Source organism: Dermacentor silvarum, chromosome 1 (assembly GCF_013339745.2).
Source record: "Dermacentor silvarum isolate Dsil-2018 chromosome 1, BIME_Dsil_1.4, whole genome shotgun sequence".
Classification (NCBI taxonomy): domain Eukaryota; kingdom Metazoa; phylum Arthropoda; class Arachnida; order Ixodida; family Ixodidae; genus Dermacentor; species Dermacentor silvarum.
The window spans coordinates 8,671,720-8,695,094 of record NC_051154.1 but is presented as its reverse complement, the minus strand read 5'-3'; the positions used below and the strand labels follow the sequence as shown (position 1 = coordinate 8,695,094).

Below are 23,375 nucleotides of genomic sequence, written 5' to 3'. Positions count from 1 at the left end.
AACAAAGTGTTTTATTTGTATTTGAAGCTGGCTGCTCTGCATCTCTTAGCAATAGATCGATATACGGTAGTGTTACATTCATGTGATGCCCTATAGAAAGGGTCAACTATACGAATAACGGAAACCTTAAGAAAAGCCAAGTATAGGCAGCCCTGACAAAGCATGTGCTCCTGCGCCCGTTAATGCACATATTTGAGAATACCTGACCGGTGGGCATATAAATCGCGGAGTGTTTCTGGTCGCTTGGCAACATTACTGCGCGTAGAATGGCTTATCAGCAAAGGCAGGCTGAAAAATGAACGTCCAATGACACGCCCTACAATCGCTGTTGCTGCAAGCGAGGGCGATGCATGTGGTTGCGCCCCACTGCGCTCGGCTACCGTGCGTTGGCGCTGGCGTCGCTCGCGCGCTCGGCGGCCGCCCAGCGCCGTGCCGCCGCTGGCATTTGCGATGCTGAACGCGAGCGGCGCGTGCGGCAACTGCACGCTGGAGTTCCCGCGCTCCATCCAGGCAGCCGCAACGGGGGCCATCGCGCTGCTGCTGGTGCTGGGCACCGCGGGAAACCTGCTCGTGCCGCTGGTGGTGTGCAGGACCAAGGAACTGCGCAACTCGACCAACCTGTTCCTCATCAACCTGAGCGTGTCCGACCTCCTTGTGCTGCTGGTGTGCCTGCCCACCGCCCTGGTCGAGCTACACTCGCAGCCTGAGGTGTGGTTGCTCGGAGAAGGAATGTGTGAGTGCAAGCTGCTTCCTATCACAACGGCATACCATTGTACCGCGACCTAGTGGTTCACTTTTTCATTGCTGTCGTGAACTGATGCGCATATGTTGTTCATTTGCGCACCATTTCACCAGAAGCACCCGCTTGCCTCAGCTGTCTCTAAATACATCTTCAACTATTACATGATATGATCCTTTCTTTGCATTAACTGGTACCCTGATTTATATAAACACAAGCGTTTTTATTGCTTATAATTGCTGCAACTGAAGCTCACACTCGCCTACAAGTTTCATCTTTGGTTATAGAAGCTTTCGATATGTTCGGTATCCAAGGCCTTGCTATGACTGCTGTTGTGTTTGGTATAATTGCGAGAAACACCGCGACAGAATCGTGAAACGGAGAAGCGTGGTTGCAACATCGAAACTTTAACTGAGATGACGATGCATGAGATGACGAAGAGGCGAGTAGTAGCAATGTTCACTCATGTTATGTGATGGTGCGTTTGGATGATGCCGCTGCTTCGTGGAAGATGAGCATTGGCCGATGTGTGCTGTAGCATAGAGAAAGAAATTCAACAAGAGGGGACACTCGGCAAAAACTGGCAACAGGAAACACGTCACGCTATAGTATTGATGCCGAACGTTAGCTGCCGCGAGCATCGGAAAAAAAAAAGTGAAATTAAGCTAACAGACATTGTTTGTTTTTCCATTCTTTGCCGCGAAAACTAAAACGTTTTGCGTATAAATGAACTTAAACTTTGTGACTTATTTTCCTTGCGTTACCTAGCGACAGGCCAATGACGCGTCAGATGCATGCGTCATCCGCCAGACACTCCACCGAAGCGAGCGAGGACGGCTGCGCTTTTGAGCGCTCTCCCGCGGCGACCCGTCTGTCTCTCTCTCTCTCTCTCTTTTTTTAATGTAGCCTGGTTTTTTGGGCTCCCGGCATATTCTTGCGTTCCTTCTGCACCGGGACAAGACACCACTGCACTATTGGACTACGACAAGGTGAGAAATTTTGTTTCCCAGTCTACCACGCAATTAGGCTTACGGCACGGGACCGAGACTTGGATGCAGTTAGCGAAAAACAGCTCGGCCGCCCTGGTCCAGTTAATTTGAGTTAATGAATCGTGCTGGGACATGTTTCCGACGCTTCCTAGGGGATTATTGTAACGTAATTCGGTTCTGTTGAGGCTCACTGGCCGCATAGGGCGCTGTGACGTATAGTTAGCGAGAACCAACTCGGCCGTGGTGCGTAGTCTAGTGCATCTTGCTAGGAGCAATTTGTGCCGCTTTCTCTGACGCCAGACATTACTGAAAAGTAATTTCGTTACTTTTTGGGGTACTTTTGAGGCACGCTGGTGGCACAGCGCGCTGTGACGCAGTTAGCGATATGCAGTTCGGCCGTGCTGACAAAGTTAGTTTGGCGTGTAATAAATCTTAGTGGGACAAGTTTGTGTCTTTTTTGTGACCCCGCAACAACATATATCTCCTTTCGGTACTCACGCCTGTCGAAAACGCGATGGGCGATTGCCAAGAGTGATAACATGGGAGTGTGTTGCTGGCGCCGGCAGAACGCGCAAAAGATAACGCCGAGGAACATATCAGAAACTTGTAATTCGAAAATTCAGTCTTCTAAAGGACTGAAAACACGCTTTGCACCTACGCATTTGTCTTTAGTGCGAGTAGAAGGCATTCTGCGAACGTCTAGCATGGTTCGGCTGGGAGCCTCTGTTGCGTCCGTCTCTGTGTATGTAGCGTACCGTCGCGTCGCCCGAGGCCAAGTTTTGGAAACGCGGAGTTGCCCGTGTATTTGTGCTATTAAAGTGCAGGAAATAATGCCCGGGATTGGGGAATGCTTGGAAATAAGTTTTCATATTTTATGGTACTGTTTGGGATGAGTCGGATATTTTCTACGACATGTATGTAAAAGCGAATTGATTTTGTTTTTATGCCGCCCATTCACCGCTTTCGCGCGTTTCGCCTCTACATGCTGTATTCATATGTCTAAATAGCCAAATGACACATGCTTGTAATTTACTTTTTTTTTCAGCTGATACCGTCCGGTGGAGCTTCGTACGGGAACTACTGCTTACCTGGGACAACAACGTTGGATGAATGCACGAAAATCCCGGACCGAGTGTTTATATAAAGCAAAATAAACATTTCCTCCTTTGACAAGGCGACTTGCGTCTACTTTGTGAAATTGCACGTGGCACGGATTCGATGGGGTTAGTTAAGATCGTTCGCAATAACTTCTGCCAAATAATAAAACGATTCCGCACCAATACCACTAGCGGTTGAGCAATAAAAAAAGTTGTCGCAGTTTCACCTTAAAGGCGAAGCATCAATTGCGATAGCAAATTTGTAGAGAGCTATACGGAGTAATGATAGTAGCTTTATCAGCTGTATAAACTTGGACATACAGCAGCACCGGCAACACGCAGAACTGTTGTCGACGCCGTCGGCGTTTTGCCCGCGTTCGCACAAAATGCGTGCGGCGTTGGTGACTGTTGCCGGAGCCTCTGATATAAATAGGCACTTGGTGCCGCAGCTAAACGTCTCCCCCCTTCCCTCACGCCTTTTCGCGCGTAGGAACAAGGCGCGTTTGCTCTACATATATGGTGATTGTAAAGGAGGAAAGAGACGCCTCCTTCTCCAGCCCTTAAGGGAGCACGGCGCAGAACGCGCGTTTGTTCTCCGCCGTGCGTTCACTCCCCGTGAAAGCGCGCGTCCCTCACGCCCTTTCACTCGCACATACAGCGTTCGGCGCGCGGCGACGATTTCATCTCCATTGACGTCATACGGAACCTCACGGCGACGGCGACGGCGACGCCGACGGCAGAAATCTGCTTTTGAGTGTCCATATAATTGCTATCGCAATAAAAATAAAAAAGCCGATGGGCGCAGCTGGCGTAACACGTGCCAGCTAGCGTTCAAAATGCACGCGCCCAAAACCGAAAACGGAAGTGAATCATGCCGACCGCTTGGCGCGCTGCAGTCAATTCGGCCGCTGAGCTCTATGGGAGTGTGCGCTCTTGTTGAATTCCTTTCTCTATGGCTGTAGTACATGACGTAATTGAACAATGCCACGTTTGGCAGACCTGGTACGTAGACGTGGTCGATGACGCTGCCTCCTCTCGATGCGAACCATTATCAACCGTGATCATCCATATTCCGGCGGCGTCTCCGTATGGCGCGGCCGCGCGGGCCCTGTCTTGAAAGCGATCTGTGATGGAGACAGAGTGCACCGACCGCTGATAGCTTCGTGTACGCTTTGTTCTCGCCGCTTAGTTCGCGTTGAAGCGAGAGGCAGCACAAAGGTCCTGCGGGCCCCATCTTGAAAGCGATCGTCTTACGTGACAGACGGACGGAGAGGCGGTCGGACGGTGCGCACGAAGGTGCGCATCGACATACTGCTCCGATCACAAGGCCATGCTACTGTCGATCAACCCGCAGACGCCGTCGCCCATGGACGGCGACGAATAAGATGACAACGCTTCAGGTACCCGTCGGACGACGACTACTACAACATCCCACCAGAGTATGAGGTGGAATTCGCCTACGAACCCGATGAAGAAAGTGTCAACACCATGGTGCCGCTCGGAAAAGTACTGCCATCGCTCGGCAAAGTGGCGTCATCGTGCTGAAAAGTGATGTCATCGAGAAAGAACACCCAACGCAATGTCCGTGAAACATAATGACAACTACGCAAATAAACCTCAGCTGAGAGATCGCAATATGGCCGGTTTGGCGTCTTGCGTTGTTGCGACCTGATAAGCAGGAACATTGCACTCGGAAGGCATTTCGCCGCAACGCTGAACTCCGCGACATGACTCAGCACTGAACGACAAGTAATGATCTCGCATTTAAGCATCATCAGAATTGCTTAGGTGCGCCCATAGTTTCGTTGGTGCTGGTTTTGTGGCTGCTCCGTGATCACGGTGTGAGACCTCCATTCCTCGAACGTGCAACCACTCAATGAAATCAAAATTGATTGAACTACGGTTTGCTTGCAATGATTATTCTCGAGGTCATGAATATCGAGGTGTGGGGGTCATGCGATATCACTGATGCACGGGTCGGTGCAACGGTCGAAGCCGCATTGAAAGCTTTAGACGACTGGATAGCAATAAGGGCACTGCGCCTTCTCAGAGCAGGGACCGCGCAGAGGACCAAGCTTATTATCCCGTGTCGAATAAAAATGATAGAGGAAATAATGTTTCTTGCGGCATGCATTTCGGCGATACGTTAATTGTTTTGCTTGCAACCACTACGCCAGACTGACTATAGTGCATGCGTTAGCGGGTTCTGACGCTACGGGACCACTACCTGCAATTTTCGACACGTGTAGAGAAGCCCTTGTAAACGCAAAGAAGCCCCGCTCCACTTAGCGCGAGTTTTTAACCGCTGGGCCACATTGAAAGCGGGTATATAACATTTATTTGTTGCGCGTTTGAAGAATTTTGGCTCCCTACGGTTGTTGCGGGGTCGGCAGCTATATAATAGAGCAAAATATAAGCAAGAAACAAAAAAATGTTATGTCAGTACTCCGCTAAAGCTGCTCGCGCTCGTTGTACACATTGTGCTGTAGAAAATGAGGTAATATACCTCATCTAACGGATAACTGATAACGTATTACGCGGTATTTTTTTAATTAAAGAAAGTGCTTAGTGCTAAGAGAACACGTAATTTCATTTCGCAAATGTTGGTAGTCGTAACTACCCCAACAGTACCAATACTTCCTGCACATCATAATGCGTTAACTAAGATGCGTAGACGTCGCAAGAATGCCAAGAATAAAGAAAATAATTTGCACCTACATTTTTTGCAAGTTCTCAAAGATCGGCTAAAAACAGTATACAGGGTGTCCTAAATATCATGTCCCAACTTTCGAGCGTGAAATATGCCCGCGAATACACTCAAAGTGCCTCGAGCGGCCAGTTGCGCGGCAGTTCTGCGTCTATTCGCGGGCTTCATTCACGCTCGGAAAAAACACTTTTATGCAGCACGTATTGAGCAACAGAAAGCTGTATCGTGAGTTTTTCACGATGCTCTACAATTTTCTCATTGAAACTTTTCATTTTATTATAATATTTGAGAAGTTGATTAATTAATTATGGCTTATTATGCAATTAGCCGGAATGCAATCCAGTTACTTTTGTGCTTCAATGCATAAAACATCCTTTTCTTCAAAAAGTTAACTGGAACGCCCATCCATTTCTTCGGACACCGAAAATTAATATCTCGAAACTGGTTCAGTCCTGAGAATTCGTTCCAAGTGAATACGCCTTGCGGACTCAGCGACTATAATTCGTAGATTGAAAGATGTGCCGTAAGATAATTAATTAAGTAGCTAATTAGCGTAGTTATGTTAATTATTCAATTAGCCTTTTGATTTTAATTATTCAATTAGGCCTTTTGATTACTCGTGGAAGTAATGGCCGCCTCATCGAGTAGTTTAGATCAAGGATTTTAATTATGCTATCTGCCACAGGCAATTAAAAAAAATTTGGTGCTGCTAAAATGAAACACCTTGTATATAATCGCATGCTAAATGACCTCGCAGGACAAAATCGTACGATCAAAGTAAATGCATGCGCACCTGCGGAAAAAAAATTTGGAGGACGCTTAAGGTTCGCGTTTAAAGTGGACAGCGATAGCGTTATCGGGCCCCGTTCGCATCGCATTTTTCGTTATAAGTAGGCTTCACTGCAACATAAAACGTGGGAAAGCCAGCTTACAAAGACCAAGCTTACACCGATCCTCTTAAAGTCGGCTTCACTTTTAAACAGAAATGGATTGCTGGGACGACGTTTTTCCAGGGGGCAATATAAGTCGTCTTACATTAAAATGCATTTGCTATTGCGCGTGTCCAAAACGCATTAGGCAGGCCAAGTCCCAATTTGACCTACCGAGGATGCGAGAGCCATCTGGATAGGATTTTCGCAAGTAAGCTACCTGAGCGCGCCGCAGTTGGTATGGTAGAAATGCTGGAAAAGGGGTTTGTATTTGAGTTTCCTTGTAACAGAATTGTTTTCTCGTACATTCAAATTACAATCCGACGCCACCATGTCTGTAGGTTGTGTTTAAGTCGTACTTCACCATTTTTCTGACGGATTTTACTGTGAGAAATTAAATTTGTGTTCACTAACACCTTGCGCCACGCGGAGGGCCTGCGCGGTCGGGGTGCTTCGGGATGATTTTCTCCGCCACGGACGCCGGCGCTTACGCCGACGCCGGCACTGGATTTTCTGCGACACGGGGCCCTTAACACTATCGCGTTAATAACAGCACAGGCTAAGGACCAGATAACTGATGTTCCCATGGGAGAAACAAAGATTTCGGTCTTTTATTGCTTATACACTGCAGCTGATTAGACCTTGAGAAGGTGAGGCTGACATATACGGTGCAATCAGTAAGTAAAAATGTATTTTTTTTTTTTTACTTACAGGCCGTGCGTGGTCATGGACACGTGGGCCCTGGCTAAGTTTAGTAATAAATGCCCGGGACGGGCTCGGGCTTGGAACCACGGGCCCGGGCCGGGCCCGGGCTGGGCGTGGTCATGTATGCCCGGGCCCGGGCTGGGCTCGGGCTTCATAAAGCGGCATTCAAGCCCGTGCAGTGCTCTAGTGTGCTGCTTCGTAGGTCTCGTAACGTGGCAATGGCGTCGTGTATGCGGTTTGCGTTAGTCTCCACATATTTTGTGCTGCCTTTGTTAGCTAGACAGTGCTCTCGCGGCTGTTGTTGTGGACAGGTGAGACTCGAAGAAGTAAAATGCGTAACACGAGCTCGCATACAATGCTGTACGCTACGTACCGCGCCACGGACGAAGGACGATGTGGGAGTATTTTTGCCGTGTTCGGTGGATTCATGCTAACGTGCCATCACAGACTGAAACCATTGTGCTTCAGAATCTGTATGCGATAAACGCCTTGCAGATCAGTACTGCAGTTTTCCAGCTTTTGACAGTGGACGAAGCATTTGTGGTATGCAAAGCAGCCATGCGGAAGGATGGGAAATCTCATCTGTGAGCCCTAGGGGGGCAGAGGAGAGGAGGTTGCTGGATGTGGAGCACGATGAACGAGGCTCGACAGCTGATGGTCGCATGTAGGCCAGATCAGCACTGTTCGGCACCTCGCGGACGATAGATACCACAGTTTCCGTGAAGCTTCATTTACCGTGAGAAGAATGCACACCTCCAGGCTAAGTTATGGGTACCTGAACGTATTCCCTTTTACTGGCATTCTTGTCGGCGCACTGTGGCTCGTTACATCTCCGCGGTGCGCTACCGCCCTTGTTCAATAACGCAAAACGATGCCTCAAGCCACTACCGGCATGCGTTTGTTCTCGTAAACTGCAGATGTACTAGTCATAGATCGATGTGTCGTAATACACGTAAAGTGCGCTGCGGGTAATCACCTGTGTATTCTTGCACTACAGTGAGAATGCGCACATTTGTTTTCATAAAAACCAGGCAAAGTAGCGGGACCGGTCTCATGGTCTAATTTGTGTCGTTCACTATGGGCTTCTTTCGACGCTGGAGCACAATGCTTGGACGACATGACTTTGCGCGTCCGCGCAGCCCGGCGGGGAAAGGTAAACAAGAGAGGCCACGAAAAAATGGCAGAGTAAAGCCAATATCCGGCGCCACGGAGGCTTCACAACGAGTGAAGTCAGGGCCTCTCAGTTTTTCAAGCGAAGCTTGTATACGCTAGCCTGCGCCGGCGATGTAACGCTAAAACTCCGGCTCCAGTGGCGGCTCGCCGGCGCCGGAGCGTGAGTCATTTGGCACGGTGCCAGCTGCGTAGGCGCGCGCTCACGCCATGTGCGCAGCCAATCAGCCGTTTCGCTTCCGCCAGGGAGGGAAAGGGCAGGAAAAGGTGTCGCGCGCGCTGCGCCCGCTTCGCTTCAGTTCAGTTAAGTCTCGGAAATCCGATTGGACGGCCGCGCATTGTGCGTACCCCCGAACAATTAATAGGTAGCTCTCGTCGAGTGCCGACGGGAGACTGCCCGTGAAAGGGCGCGTCGTCGACGGGCCGATCCTACGATGCGAGCCGCTGAAGCTGCTGCACTCTGCCAACGCCGAATAGATCACCTGACCTTCCCTTGGTCACGGTTAAGGTACTCACAAGAAACAAACACAAGGTGCACCCAGGACAAGCTTCGCTTACCCCCATTTTTCGGTAGGGGAAGGGCCGACGAATTTTTCCTTCCTCCATATTTTGAAGCTTCTACGCACGTGAAACTTGAGGCTACTACACAAGACGCAGCAGCAGAAATGTTGGCTATATTATACGGCAACAGGGAAGCTCAGTGCAGTTGACATCGAGCATGCGGTACTCACCGATTAGAAAACGCAATAACAAAAAATCATACAGAATAGAAACGAGCGAACGCTACAGAGGGCACAACATAACTGTTGCAGACGACAGCGACACGAACGCCCAAGTTACCCCGCCTCTCTCCAGACGTAGGCCAATGCCGCCCTTTTTGGTTAATTTGCAGTAGGTCTATTACAAAATCTTTTTTTTTTTGCACCTTGGAATTCATTAATATATTAGCCTAATGTACACGCTCATTTACAGCACCGCGTGTCCGAAACACGACGAGCATGACGTGTTTCCGGCTCCCAAAATCGCTTACCCTGCATCACGGAGCAAGAAACCTTTAGGAGTGGAAACTCCGCCAGTTGCGGCGACCAGATAATGTCACAAGCCCGCGGAGCCACTATCATGCTGGCGGCACCTGGCGGCCGAGAAAGAAATTACCGCCGTCTTGGTTGCCAAGGCAACCGGTCACGTGTGTTTCTCTCGTTCGCGGCCGCGCGCGTTGCTCCCGTTCGGCCGCGCGCCTCACAACTTCTACTGAGGGCACTCACGCATCCCACCTGCATCCCATCTTGGGCTAGCAATTTCCGAACAAGGGTACACTGCACGTATCAGCGCTGTTAGTATTACGGCCCTCGAACAGACATCGACAAGAACAGTTACTGTTTGACTTAAAGGCCCACAAAAACAACGCTACGGCGTGCACGCTGAAGCGAACGCCGAACGCCTGTGTCGTCTACTTTGAGCGCGGGAGACACGGGCGCCGCCGAAGAGAACGCGCCCGAGCGGCACCACCGATCCGCCGGGCTGCTGCTTGCATGACGTGCCGCAAGGCGCCGCCACTGCATGCGCCCCCGTCGGCGCATAATAATGTGACGTTATCTGGTCGCACGCGAGCGCCCGCGCTGACGGGAGTTTCTACTCCTAAATAATCTTCCTCCGTGCCCTGCATTCAACCAGCAAGAGCATAGCCTTTAATACATAGCGTTTTAAATACAGAGGGCCCACCTGATGGCATCAATATTAGGCGTGGATTTCGACTTCGCCTGTTTGAGGTGAGTGAGGGAGAAAAACTTTATTTCGAATCAGATCGATTTGCGTCCGGCGAGTTAGTGGGTTGGGGCACCCGCCGAGGTTACGGCGAAGAGTTCTTGTCTCCCGGCGGCTTCCTTGGCCCGCTGGACTGCCCAGAGTTGGTCTTCCAGGTTCGAGCTGAGCAGCGCAGCCTGCCATCGCACGCGGAGGCTGTCGGTGGAGGTCTCGCTCTCATTATCGTGTATTAGTCCCTGGCATTCCCATAGCATGTGTTCTAGCGTGGCTCTGGTGCCACACACTTTGCATCTTTCTGTTGTGTATATTTCTGGATAAATAGCGTGCATTAGTGTCGGACTCTTGTATGATTTGATTTGTAGTTGTCGCCACTGGACAGCTTGTGATCTATTGAGTTGCGGATGTTGAACCTGGTCATTCTGTCTTCCCATTCCTATACCTCGGAGGGCCCTGTCGAGGGGTTTGCGTTAGTCGCAGCTCGGAAAGTGAGTCCTCGAGCTACGTTGTGTGCCGCCGGCGTTAGGGTTGTCCTCTCCCGTTGAGTCGGGGGTGTGTGATGTTGTTCATAGGATTTGGACGCATCTGTCTTCCCTGGTTGTTTTGCCTTTTATGAGTTTGTTTAGCGCCTCAGGTGAGATCCGGCCGTTCGCCAAGTTGCGTACTGCCGTTTGCGAGTCGCTGATTATATAGCATGCGTTGGTTTGTGCTATGGCTAACGCTATAGCCGTTTCTTCCGCCGTTTCGATGCGTGTCGTGTTTATAGTCAAGCTCATGCAGCATTGTCTGTTGTGGTTGACTACTGCTGCGATAAAGCTGCGTTTGTGTTTGTGACGTGCAGCGTCTACAAAGACCGCGTCCTTGTCTCTTCCGTAGTTCTTCGCCATGTTCTTTGCCCTGCTTCTTCTCCTGCCCTCGTCGTGTACAGGATGCATATTCTTGGATAGGGGGGTACCGTGAGTTTGGCCCTTATTTCCTTGGGTATGGCCTGTTTGTCTCCATGTTGTGTGGGGTAGCGGATACCTAGTTTATCTCGGATGTGTCGACCAGCCTTGGTCTTGGAGAGGCGCTCGTACTGTGCTATACGTTGCGCTTCTATTAGCTCCTCTAGCGTGTTGTGCAGGCCCAGATCTAGGAATTTATAGTGCTTAGCATGAGTCCGATCGCCTGTTTATATACCTTTCTAATGAGGCCATCTAGTTTCTTCTTTTCTGCGGTGTACCATCTGTGGTACGCCGCCATGTACGTGATCTGGCTGATGATAAACGCCTGGATGATTCTCATGACGCTTGCTTATTTCATGCCCTCGTGCCTGTCGGTGATTCTCTAGAACAATCGCATCGTCTGATAAACTTTCGCTTCGAGCTTGCGAATGGTTTTCCCGTTGGTGCCCTTGGCTTCCATGATCATTCCCAACTAGAGCACTGCACGGGCTCGGGCCGGCCCGCGTGCCGGGCCGGGCTGTCCGAAGCGTTTGTCGGCGGGATCGGGCCGGGCCCGGGCTTAAAGCCGCGGGCCCGGGCCGGGCTCGGGCTTGAAGCCACGGGCCCGGGCCAGACTCGGGCCCGCTCATTGAAGGGCCTAAGTAGGCCTTCGAGCACACGCGACCGTTATGTATTGCATGGTTCAATGCATTCTGTGCCAAGCAGAAGTGACATGTGCAAGATAACTGTCATCATCATCATCAGCCTACATTTATGTCCACTGCAGGACGAAGGCCTCTCCCTGCGATCTCCGATTAACCCTGTCTTGCGCTAGCTGATTCCAATTTGCGCCTGCGAATTTCCTAACTTCATCCCCCCACCTAGTTTTCTGCCGTCCTGGACTGCGCTTCCCTTCTCTTGGTATCCATTCTGTAGCTCTAATGGTCCATTGGTTATCCATCCTACGCATTACATGGCCTGCCCAGCTCCATTTTTTCCGGTTAATGTCAACTAGAATATCGGTCATCACCGTTTGTTCTCAGATCCACACCGCTCTCTTGACTGTATATCTTATCCGATGACTATATCTTATCAAAGAAAATAGTGAAACAGATGAAGTTCTCATTTTTAAAAGCGGAGCTGTTTCAGCCGGGCCTAATTTGTCCACTGAATCCAAAAATGTGGGCCGATCCTGGCAGCAGTGCAGAAAGGGCCCAAGCGCAATGGCACATACACGTGTGAACTAGCGAAGCTGAGCCTGGATAAGTCTAGCTAGGAATGGTGGGGACTAATTGCCTATCGATAGGCAATTGATAGCCAACAATAGCTAGTCGATAATCGATCAATAAGTTCCCGAAAATGCTGGGGATGACTTGGTAGTGCTTAGCCTAGCCCAAATACGATAGCCAATCGACAGCCAATCAATAGCTAATCGATAATGGATCAATAACCAATAAATTTGGATAACTTGGTAGTGCTTAGCCTATCCCAAATACGTGGCCAATATTTTGCAATAGACAATCGATAGCCAATAAATAACTAATCGATAATCAATCAATAATAAATAAATTCCGGGAAATGCTGGGGATGACTTGGTAGTGCTTAGTCTAGCCCAAAAGCCAGGACTAGCTAGGTGCCCATCATCTCCGCTGTCTCTTTAGCATTGCGCCGCCAGTGCAAGCTACGCATTTTTTTTCTTTTCCGCAAAAACGAACATTGTTTCCGAGTAAGGAAAAATAAATTATTCAAAGAACCACCATTTCCATGTTACCCCTTTTGCGATCGCACTATTACCAGTGTCGATACTATGGCATTATTTTAGCGCTAAGGCCAGTTAATTTTGTGCTACAATGCATAAAACAGCGTTTTCTTCAAAAAAAAAAAAAAAAAAAAGTAACTGGAACGCCCATGCATTTCGTCGGACACTTTGAAAATTAATATCTTGAAACTGGTTCAGTCTTGAGAATTTGTTCCAAGTGGACACGCCTTGCGAACTCAGCGGCTATAATTCGTAGATTGAAGGATGTGCCGTAAAATAATTAATTAAAAAAGTTAATTCGCGTAATTATGTGAAATATTCAATTAGGCGTTTTCACCATCCATTAGGCCATCCATGTCAGAATTAGCTTGGAACTACATAAAACAATTAGCCTCCTTAGAGCGTCGTCGCATTAATGCGAACACAAGAAATCTTGAGATATGGTTGATTCTATACTTCAGAACACTCTATAAGCATCAGTCGTTAATACATTGCCTGCCATTCACTTTGAACAGATACAAAAATGGCGGTAATTTCAGTAAGAAAGAACTCAGCTGACACTTTGGTCGCTTGTAATGTATCTGATGTGATTATTATTCTGCCTTTGTGTATGGTTCTGTGTATATAATGTAAATCCTGTTTCGTTTTCTTAGCAAATGTTGATCTTGTAAAATTCAGTCTCATGCTATGTTGTATAGCTGGTGTTGCGTTGTTATGTATAGCTAGTATTGTTATTGTAGTGTTGTTTAAAATGCATTCTGTTAAAACTTTTTCCAATTCTGTTAAATCGCCGTGACGCAAATATTCTTCGTCTTTCCGTTCATAGCTATTTTGTCTATGAGGAATTCCAGCGACAGCTGGAAATATATGTGAATTATTGTGCATTTGTGCACACTGTTTGCTGTACTATTGCCGTGCCGGGTATTTTGGGTCACGTCAAGCTACATATGTAGCTTTTAGTCCAAAATGACCGTCCAGCATGTAAACTGGACAATAAATTGATTTGATTGATTTCGTCGGACACTTTGAAAATTATTATCTCGAAACTGGTTTAGTCCTGATAATTCGTTCCAAGTGGATACGCCTTGCGAACTTGGCGGCTATAATTCGTAGATTGAAAGATGTGGCATAAAATAATTAATTAACACGTTAATTGGCGTAATTATGTTAATTCTTCAATTAGGCGTTTTGATTTCTCGTGGAAGTAATGGCCGCCTCATCGAGTAGTTTAGATCAAGGATTATAACTGTGGTATCTGCCACAGGTAATCTTTAAAAATTTGGTTCAGCTAAAATGAAACGCCCTGTATATTTTCATGCTAAATGACATCATAGAACCATATCGTACAAATCAAGGTAAGTGCATGCTGCACCACCAGAAAAATAGTAGCACTGGCAATGGGCCGGATTACTGATGTTCCCGTGGGAGAAACAAACATTTCGGCCTTTTATTGTATACTGCAACTGATTAAACCTGGAGAAGGTGAGGCTGACAGATACGGTACAATCTGTAAGTAAAAAAAAAAAAGAATTTTTTCTTAGAGGCCGGGCCTGGTCATGCACATGCGGGCCCTAGCTGAGCTTAGTAATGAACGCCCGGGCCCGGGCCGGGCCCGGGCTCAGTAGCACGGGCCTGGGTCGGGCCCGGGCTCGGGCTGGTCTCGGTCATGTACGCCCGGGCCCGGGCCGGGCTCGGGCTTTGTATTACGGGCCCGGGCTGGGCTCGGGCCTCGTAAAGCGGGCCCGGGCCGGGCTCGGGCCGAAAAATCAGGCCCGTGCAGTGCTCTATTCCCAACACCCTTATCTTGTCGACTTTGGGTATGGGTTGTAAGTCTTGGGTCTTGAGTTGTATGTCTGTGTAGGTTTGTGTGTTGTGGTTCTTGGGAGGTCTCCCCTTTTGCGTTGGTCTGTATAGCAACAGCTCATATTTTTCGGCCGAGCATGTTAGACCGGTGTCTTTTAGGTATTTCTAGATGGTATCGACTGCTTCTTGTAGTCTTTGTCTGATCGATCCATCACTGCTATTGTTTATCCATAGCGTGATGTCGTCTGCATAGATTGTGTGGTTAAGTCCTTCGATTCTGTGTAATTTGCTATGAAGACCAATCAGAGCCAGGTTAAAGAGCATGGGGCGATATCACCGATCCCTACGGTGTGCCTGCACTGCCGATGGGCACTTTCTCGGATGTTAGGTCTCGTACTGTGATGTTTGCTTCTCTGTCCGTTAAGAAATTTCGAATATAGTTGTACGTCCTCTCGCCCAAGCCAATGTTGCTGATTTGGTTCAGTATGGCTTGGTGTGCGACATTGCCGATTGCCTTCTTGAGATCTAGCCCGAGGATGGCTCGAGTCGATCTCCCTGGTTCGTCTATTACTTGGTGTTTCAGTTGCAGCATGACGTCTTGTGTAGAATCCTATCATTGTGTTTGGGAGTCTCTATATAGTTGGTGAGTCTGGCGAGGAAAGCATGCTCCATTAGTCTGCCCACGCAGGAAGTTAACGATATGGGTCTTAGATTCCCGAGTTGTAGTTTGCCAGGCTTTGTTATTAGGATGACTTGTGCTGTCTTTCACTGCTGCGGTATCTTTTCTTGTTTCCAGCACTCATTATATATTCTGTCTGTTTGCCGAAGGACGCGTCGTCCAGGTTTCTGAGTGTCTTGTTTGTAATGACATCTGGGCCCGGTGCCGATTTGGTGTTCAGTTTATGCAGGACTGCTGTTATTACTGCTTCGCTAAACTCTTCATCGATGTCGGAGTTCTGTTCTCCCTCGTATGCGGGATGAATACACGGTGATGCCTTTGATATGTATTTCAGTTCGACGTCTTTCAAGAATTCTTGCTCTGTTCCTTTATATGCGTAAAGGATCTTGTGTATATTTTGCCTGTGCACCGTTTTTGTTTTTTTTCTGGGATAATGAGATATTTGAGCAACCTCCACGTCTTGCTCGTGCTCAGTTACTCATCCATCTCTGTACATATTTCCTCCCATTGTCGTCTTTGAAGTTGTTGGGCATATTGTTTTATTATTTTGTTTAACAAGGCTATCTTCTTCCATAACTTCTTGTTATGTTTCTGCATTTTACATCGTTTCTGTAGCCCTTGTTTTGCCTCCCACATCTGCAAAAGCCTGCTGTATATCGCTTCTAGCTGAGCCTCTTGCGGGATAACCTGCGTTGATTTCGAGATGTCCTCCTTTAGGCTGGCGGTCCACTGATCAATGTCTGCAATGGTTCCTCTCTTCCCTTATTTTCCTGAATTTCACCCAATCAACTAAGTTGAACTGTTTACCCCTGCGTTTGTCGAAGCCTCCATTTTCGATTATGTAGTGGTCGCTCCCTAGGTCTTGCTGTGTGTTTAGCCATCCTATTGATAGTATGTTCTTAGCGAAGGTGATGTCGGATGGGGAGTCGTCACAGACGCTGTTGCCTTGTGGGCGTTGCTGGGTCCGTGCCGAGGGTTAGACCTTCTTGTTGCGAATCGAGCCAAACATTTTTGCGTTAGGTGTGGACGTACTTGTACCCCCACGTGGTGTGGGCGGCGTTAAAGTCTCCACCTTCCGGTCACCCGCTATGTTGAGCGTGCGTTTGAATAGTGTTAAGAATCCGTGTCTCTTGCACTTTGGGCTGCTGTACACGTTTAGAATAAATATACTATTATTTGTCTTCCTTGATGGTATAATCTCAATTAGTATGTTGTCTATGTTCGTGGCTCGTGTATCATGTTGAACAACCGTATGGCCTCTCCTCACTAGGGTGGTAAGGTCCTTGATTTCTCCTACGGCATTGCCTATGGGTTGGTACCCTGATAGTCTGGCGAGACCAGTCGTTTCTTGTAGAATTATGACATCTGGCTTGTTTTTGGTTTTTAGGTATTGACACAGGTTAACCTTTTTATTCTTGTAACGTCTGCAGTTCCATTGCCATATGGTATATTTATTTTTTCTTTGCCTGGCCATGATTATGCCGTGATTTTAGAGGCCGTCGGTTCTAGTATCGACGGCTTGAGCAGTAAGGGAGACTTGGGAGTTACCTGGACGGTTGCAGGGGCTACAGCGTCCATTCTTTCTTCTAACTTCGTTACTATTGCGTTTATATTCTCAAGGTGTTGCTGTATGGGTTGTAGTTGCTGTGCGACTATGCTGACCAAGGCCGCCTTAATAGATTCTTCCTTCATGCGCTCTTCTATCATTTTCTCAAGTCTGAGTTGAAGTTCTTCCAGACGTTGCTTTCTTATGCTAGCAGCTTTAGTTTTCTTGGGCTTGCTCCCGTTGTCCTCAGTAATATCTACGGTCTTGCGTTTAAGTTGAGGAATGTCGTTGTTTTCTTCCATGTTTGTCTCGCTCTCCATTGTGTTTGTTGTCTCTTCGCTCTCTTTTTGTTTTTCAGCTTGGTGTTTGCGAATTTCTTCCTTTAATCCCTTATTCACCTCACTCATTACTACCATTTGCTGTTTCATTGCTGCCACTACGTGTTTTTGCTGTGCCAGCTCTGCCTCTAATTTGTGAGTAGCTACAGCCTCCGCGCGCTTCCCCGTGACCGCGCTTGCCCAGCTCACCGTTGGTGTTGCCGTGGTGCCTCCAGGACTCCGGGGTTCCTTGGCCTTGGACCTTGACCTCGACCGGGCTCTGCTCCTGGACCTGGACCTGCTCGACCTGGCTCTGGACCTCGACCTGGATCTGCTACGCCCTCCTTTCGAAGGTTCCGAAGGGGGTTCCGGTCGATTCTTCATGACGCTGAGGCCTTGCGGCTTATCTTGCGTCGTGTAGTTTTCTTCTTCTTTCTCTCTTTCTTGTTTAATTCTTTCCTAGCGACGTTTCTTCACCAGGAAGGGGGTCTTGTATCTTGTCTTGCATTCTCGATCTGCTGTAGGGTGATCCGTGTAACATAGCTGGCACTTAGCCTTGCATTCATGGTTTTCGGGAGGGTCCGCCAACCCGCATCTTCGGCAAATCTTGTCGTTGGGGTTAGGACACACTTCCGCTCTGTGTCCTAATCGTCCACATTGGTAGCACATGTCCAGTTGTTTCTTGTATAGCGTACACCGCAACAAGGCCGCTCCGTCTCTCACGTAGCTTGGGACCTTGTATCCGTCGAATAGTACAATCACGTTTGTGGTGTTCCCCATTTGCTTGGTGGCGATTCCGGCAGGATTTCTTGGAGTTATCACTTTTCTCACGATGTCTTGTGTGCTGTATTCCAGTCCTATTCCTCGGATCACTCCTTTGAATGTATTGTCCGGGGTTGCTTCGTAAGCGCTGACTTCGTATTCCTGTGTATTCATCCTGATGCAGACGATCTTGTACTTGTCGGCGTGTTCTTCTATGGGAGTACTGATCACTATTATGTTCTGTTGATAGTTGATGCATATCGTGTCTTGCTCTTGTGCCTCTTCGGATAGGCTGGCCGCTTTGACGACGCTTTGGACAATGTGGGTGCTCGTGTAGTTGGAGACTCGAAAACCCCCTCCTGGTTTTAATATAATCTTGCAGTCCTCCTTGGGTAGATACGGCATTCTGCTCGCCTTGGTGATCTGTCGTATACGCTGCTCTATCTGTTTCTTGCCTTCGGCCGTCGACAGGGGTGGCACGTGTTGTCGCTCTGGCGTTGATTCCTCGGCTTTACGTCGTATAACCGCTCACCAGCCTGTGCTATCCTCGTAGTTTTCCTGCGTAACGTCTTGTCCCTCCACCGATACTTGCATCTTGCTTAAAGCGTCTTTGTCTTTTTTTTTCTCCCTCGCTAAGCCTATAGCCACGTCGCTGCACGTGCGGCGGAGCCGCCGGCGGCTACCGTGCAGGCCTAATGTGAACAAAAATCGGTCCCCCCACCTGAATTTGGTGTCAGGACGATCGTGGTGACTCGCTACTTCGATCCGTGGTGGTTTTTCCCAAGAATTGGTGATTTTCCGCCAAGAATCACTCGAGAAACGCGGAGCGGCCGTGAGGTGCGTCCGCTCACCGTTGACTTCCCCTGTTTGAGGTTGTGCTAGAATGTTGTGGTCTGCTATCCGCATATAGCAGACGAGCAGTCTCACTTTTTGACAACGTTTATTCGTTGAACTCGAAACTTTACTGGGTACTTAGCATTGCTGAAAGCAGGGTAAGTACGATATTTCTTGTTGCGCTGTTCTTCCATCGGGTATAATTTGCAGGCGAATTTAAATGAGGAAACATACCATCACCCGAATGGGAAAAATTGACATCCTCCCGAGTGTAGCAGGAAGCTACAAAGGAAACCCATACGAGTTTCTCAGTTGACGAAAAATTCGTCCTGGTCCGAGATTCCATGATACTTCCTCCACCGTGCGGGATTCTGCATAACTGATTTGCGATATTCTGTGTCCCCGTGCTTCGAGTTGTCGATTAGTTCGCCATCGCACTACGATCTGCTAGCTCAGATGGCCGCCCGGGCAAGACGTTGGTCTCCGGTTCAAATCCCGGACCAGGAGGAATCTTTACACAGCTACGAAGCGTTCTTTCACCCGCATAGATGTCCTTTGTAGCTTCGTGCTACATTCGGGCGGATGACAATTTTCCATCTTTCATGATATTTCCTCCACTCTGCGGGATTCCCCAGAACTGATTTGCCATATACCATCACCTACAGGACCGCGTAAATTGAATCTCTTGTTCAAGATGCGTAAGGTCAACTGTTGAGAAGTGGGCACACTTTGTTCACATTGTAATCAAAGTATCCAAGCAGATAGAAATATACCACATTATTGATGATATGCTTGACAGGCATGAAAGTGTGCTTACTGGTGTCGAGCACAGCACAGAATCAGACACCGAAGCCTCAGAGGATGACGCTGTTGACACTCAACCACTTTAAGTTGCAGTGGAGGCTACGAACGTGTTTGTGCGCGACAGCATGGCGTGTAGTTAACCATAATGGACAGAACAGTAACTCGGAAAAACAAGCAGTCTCCTTGGGTGGAAGCCTGCAAACCAGATGTCTTGCGAAAGTCGACAACGCAGCCAGGTTTAACATGAATAAAACGCGGACACTGCCGCGATAAGTGCACGATGAACACCTTGGTACTCATTTGTCGAATGATACAGGGGAAAAAATGGCGAAGCAAATTGTTTCAGATTATTAGGTAGAGTCAATGGTGGTCCCAGATTTAGCATTTCTTTTTTTTCCCCTTTTCTTTATTGAGGTGGGGCGGGGGAGGGGGGGGGGCAGATCAAGCAAATTGGGGAGGAGAGGGAGCAAGAATGTTCTTCAAAAAAAAAAAAATTGGAGGACGCTTAAGCTTCCCCTTTAAGAGTGGAACGCGATAGCATTCAAAGATCCCGTGTTGCTTATCACGCTTCCCGGAAACTGCAGCTTTTTTGTCCAACTTCGCCTCCGCGCGCGGGTGCCGAGGAGGCGATCGCCATCTGGATGGTGTTTTTGCAAGGAAGGAACCGCGGGGCGCCGCTGTATGAATAGTAGAAATGCTGGAAAAGGGGTTTGTGTTTGAGTTTCGGCGTAAGATAATTATGTTTTCTCGTATATTCAAATTACAATCCGGCGCCGTCACGTCTGTAGGTTGTGGTTAACTCGTACCTTACGATTTTTTTGACGGATTTTACTTTGAGAAATTCAATTTTGTTCATTAACGATTTGCGCAACGCGGAGGGCCTGTGCGGTCGGGGTGGTTCGGCATGATTATTTCCGCCAACGACGCCGGCGCGCCCACGCCGACATCGACGCCGGATTTGCTACGACACGGGGTCTTAACGTTTTAAAAGAAAGAAATGGAAGAAGTAGTGGAGATCCCAGTCATACTACTTTTTGCGGTGGGGGGGGGGGGGGGCAGGAGAAGGAGAAACATTATTTTTCGACAAAACATACGCAGCCGCGGTCCAAGACAGCTGTTTTTCTTTCTTTTGTTCTTGAGTAGTGAGGGGGGCTTTCTTTCTTTGGCTATGACAGAAACGCGACAGTACTTCGTTTACAGCTTCACACATTGAGATAAGCAGTGGCGTTTACGAACCAATGGCGAAGAACTTAAAGGGACACTGAAGCAAAACAACAAATCAACTTAGACTGATAAAGTATTCTTCGAAAACTCTGATGTCGTTAATTACACTCTAATAGGTCAATTATTAGAAGTGAAAATGAAGCTCAAAGCTAATTTTTTTTTCAATTTCGCGCGGGAACCCCACCGCCAGCGCTTCAGTGTGACGTCACGACTTCTAAAGTAATTTTTCGTATTTGGGCCACGTTGGCTCAGCAAAAGTTCGCCAAACATGCCACATTCAGTCTTGGGCTCCTTTAGAACACAAGGGAGACGACGACGAAGTGCCTCTTTGATAGAACGCTTCTATCTCTGTTCCTTGCATTTTGATCAAGTTTTCCACGTTTTTCGGGGACGCTGCTCCCTGCCTCGTGGCAACGGACGCAGAGCCTTCCACAGGCCCGCCCTGCCTGAGGTCTGCTATGGCAAGCTCCCCGGGGAATCAACGCGCCTGGTCCAGCACCAGCGAGGTCATCAGCGAGGCTCGCTGCCTTGTGGCTATGCACGCGGAGTCAACTGCGGTGATACCCGGCCTGAGGTCAACCATGGCGAGCTCGTCGAGGAAGCGAGGTTCCTGGTCTACCACCAGCGAGGGCACCGAACTGTACTCGGTCACCGGCGACGACTCGTCGGATGACAGCTTTGAGCCTGTGATGAGCAGGAAAGCCGCAAGAAGGTTTTTCAAGGTGTCTTCACCAGCGAGGACATTAACAATGAAGACAAAAATGGAACGCTGGCCGCACTCCGTCCTCTTCGTACCTGAGGACTCCTCCATCAGCCTCCGAACGCTTAACAGGCAAGCTCTCTCCATGTTCCTCGAGGGGGTGGCGCCGAATGACATAAGGGAAGTTCGAATAAACACGCGAAAGAATATCCTCGCTGTGGACGAATCCACAGCGAGGAATCCACAGCGAGGACAAATTGTAGCGCGTTGGACAAGCTTCGGAAAATAACAGATTTGGGAGGCATCAAAGTCCGACCGCGTGTACCATTGGACGAATCCAGCATGGCGGGCGTCATTTACGACATTGATTTGGCCATAGCGAACTCGGATCTGCCAATTCTCATCAAACCAGTGACCGAAGGAGTTATCATCACACATGTGCTCCGCCTTGGCAACTCCCGCTGCGTTAAGTTGATTTTCAAGGGCGATTCCATTCCTTCGCATGTCAAGGTTGGCCACTTCCGACATGCTGTTCGCTCATTCGTGCCCAAGCCACTTCAGTGCCATAACTGCATGAAGATCGGCCATGTCAAGGGCGTCTGTACAAAGAATACGGTTTGTCCACGCTGCGCTGAGTCGCACACTGCGGACGCTTGCCGCGCAACACATTTAAAGTGCAGTCACTGTGATATATCCCATGATGCCTCATCCAAAGAGTGCCCGCAAATCCGGAGAGAAATTGCCGTGCTTAAACAAATGGTTAAAGACAGCTCATCCCACAAAGAAGCTGCTGAGACTGCACAACGCCGGCGTAATCGTCGACGCAAGCGTACTAGACGGGGTGCTGATCATACGCAGAACGTACCCAACCCACTACCTTCGAGTGCAAGTAAACATACAAGCACAAAGAGGATTGAGACTGAGAAACCTAAAGCCGCGGAAGACTGGCCTGCGCTTCCGCGCACACAGCCTGCCAAGGAGCCTCCTGCCTGATGTCTACTTCCACGCACACTTCGGTGGATGAAGTACCAAGGGTTGACCGACAGATCATACCGATGCTGCGGTCCCTAATGAATGTCATTAAAGAGCTACTGACAAGTATTGCAACCCCAGCCGCTCGAAGTGGCCTGCAAATGCTGGATGCGCTGAGCCCAGTCTTAGCAGCGCTCGAGTAGAACCATGGATGGCAATCACCAATCGTTCCGCCAAGAGGTCAGAGAGGCATCTATTATCCAGTGGAACGCCAGCGGACTTAGATGTCGGATGCCTGACTTTCGTCAGTTTGTATACTCTAACCGTTTCCCAATCATCGTATTCTGTGAACCGAAATTATCAAACCCAATCCGACTATCCGGCTACGAATCAATCATGTCCTCAACTTACAGCGAAAGCAGCAAGGTCGTTGTGTTTATTCGTCGGGAGCTTACCTACGTCGTTCAGCAAGTGCCACCTCATGCTGAGAATCAGTATGTTTGCCTGACTGTTAAGAAGAAAAAGGTAGCCTTTACACTGGTGGGTATCTACTTATCCCCTTCAACCCGGTTTGATAGCAAGAGACTAGAAGACATCTTGACAGCATCCCCTGGTCCATGGATTATCACGGGAGACTTTAACGCCCACCACCCTATCTGGGGAAGGTCTAAAATTAACGCAACCGGCCGACGACTGGCTTCATTCGCATGTGACCATGGACTGTCCCTGCTTAATGATGGGAGCCCTACCTTTTTACGAGGCTCATAATACAGCAGTTGCTTAGACTTGGCTTTTGTGTCACGTCGCTTGGCTACTCGTGTAAAGTGGTTTTTAGACATTGAGACACATGGGAGTGATCATATCCCCAGTTACCTTAAGATCAAGGGTTTGGCCAGCTGCCATTCGCCAAACACTACCGGGCGAATTGACTGGTCTACATTCAAAACCAGCATGG

At 48.7% G+C, this 23,375-nt stretch overlaps 1 protein-coding gene across 1 annotated transcript in view; it reads left to right on the top strand.

The window, feature by feature from the left end:
* Window positions 1–450: 450 nt before the first annotated feature.
* LOC119455783 (growth hormone secretagogue receptor type 1) overlaps window positions 451–23,375 on the top strand; it is a 114,982-nt gene continuing 92,057 nt past the window's right edge. The window contains exon 1 of the mRNA XM_049660942.1: window positions 451–733. Coding sequence (XP_049516899.1) covers window positions 451–733 — 283 coding nt within the window. The remainder of the gene's footprint in view (window positions 734–23,375) is intronic.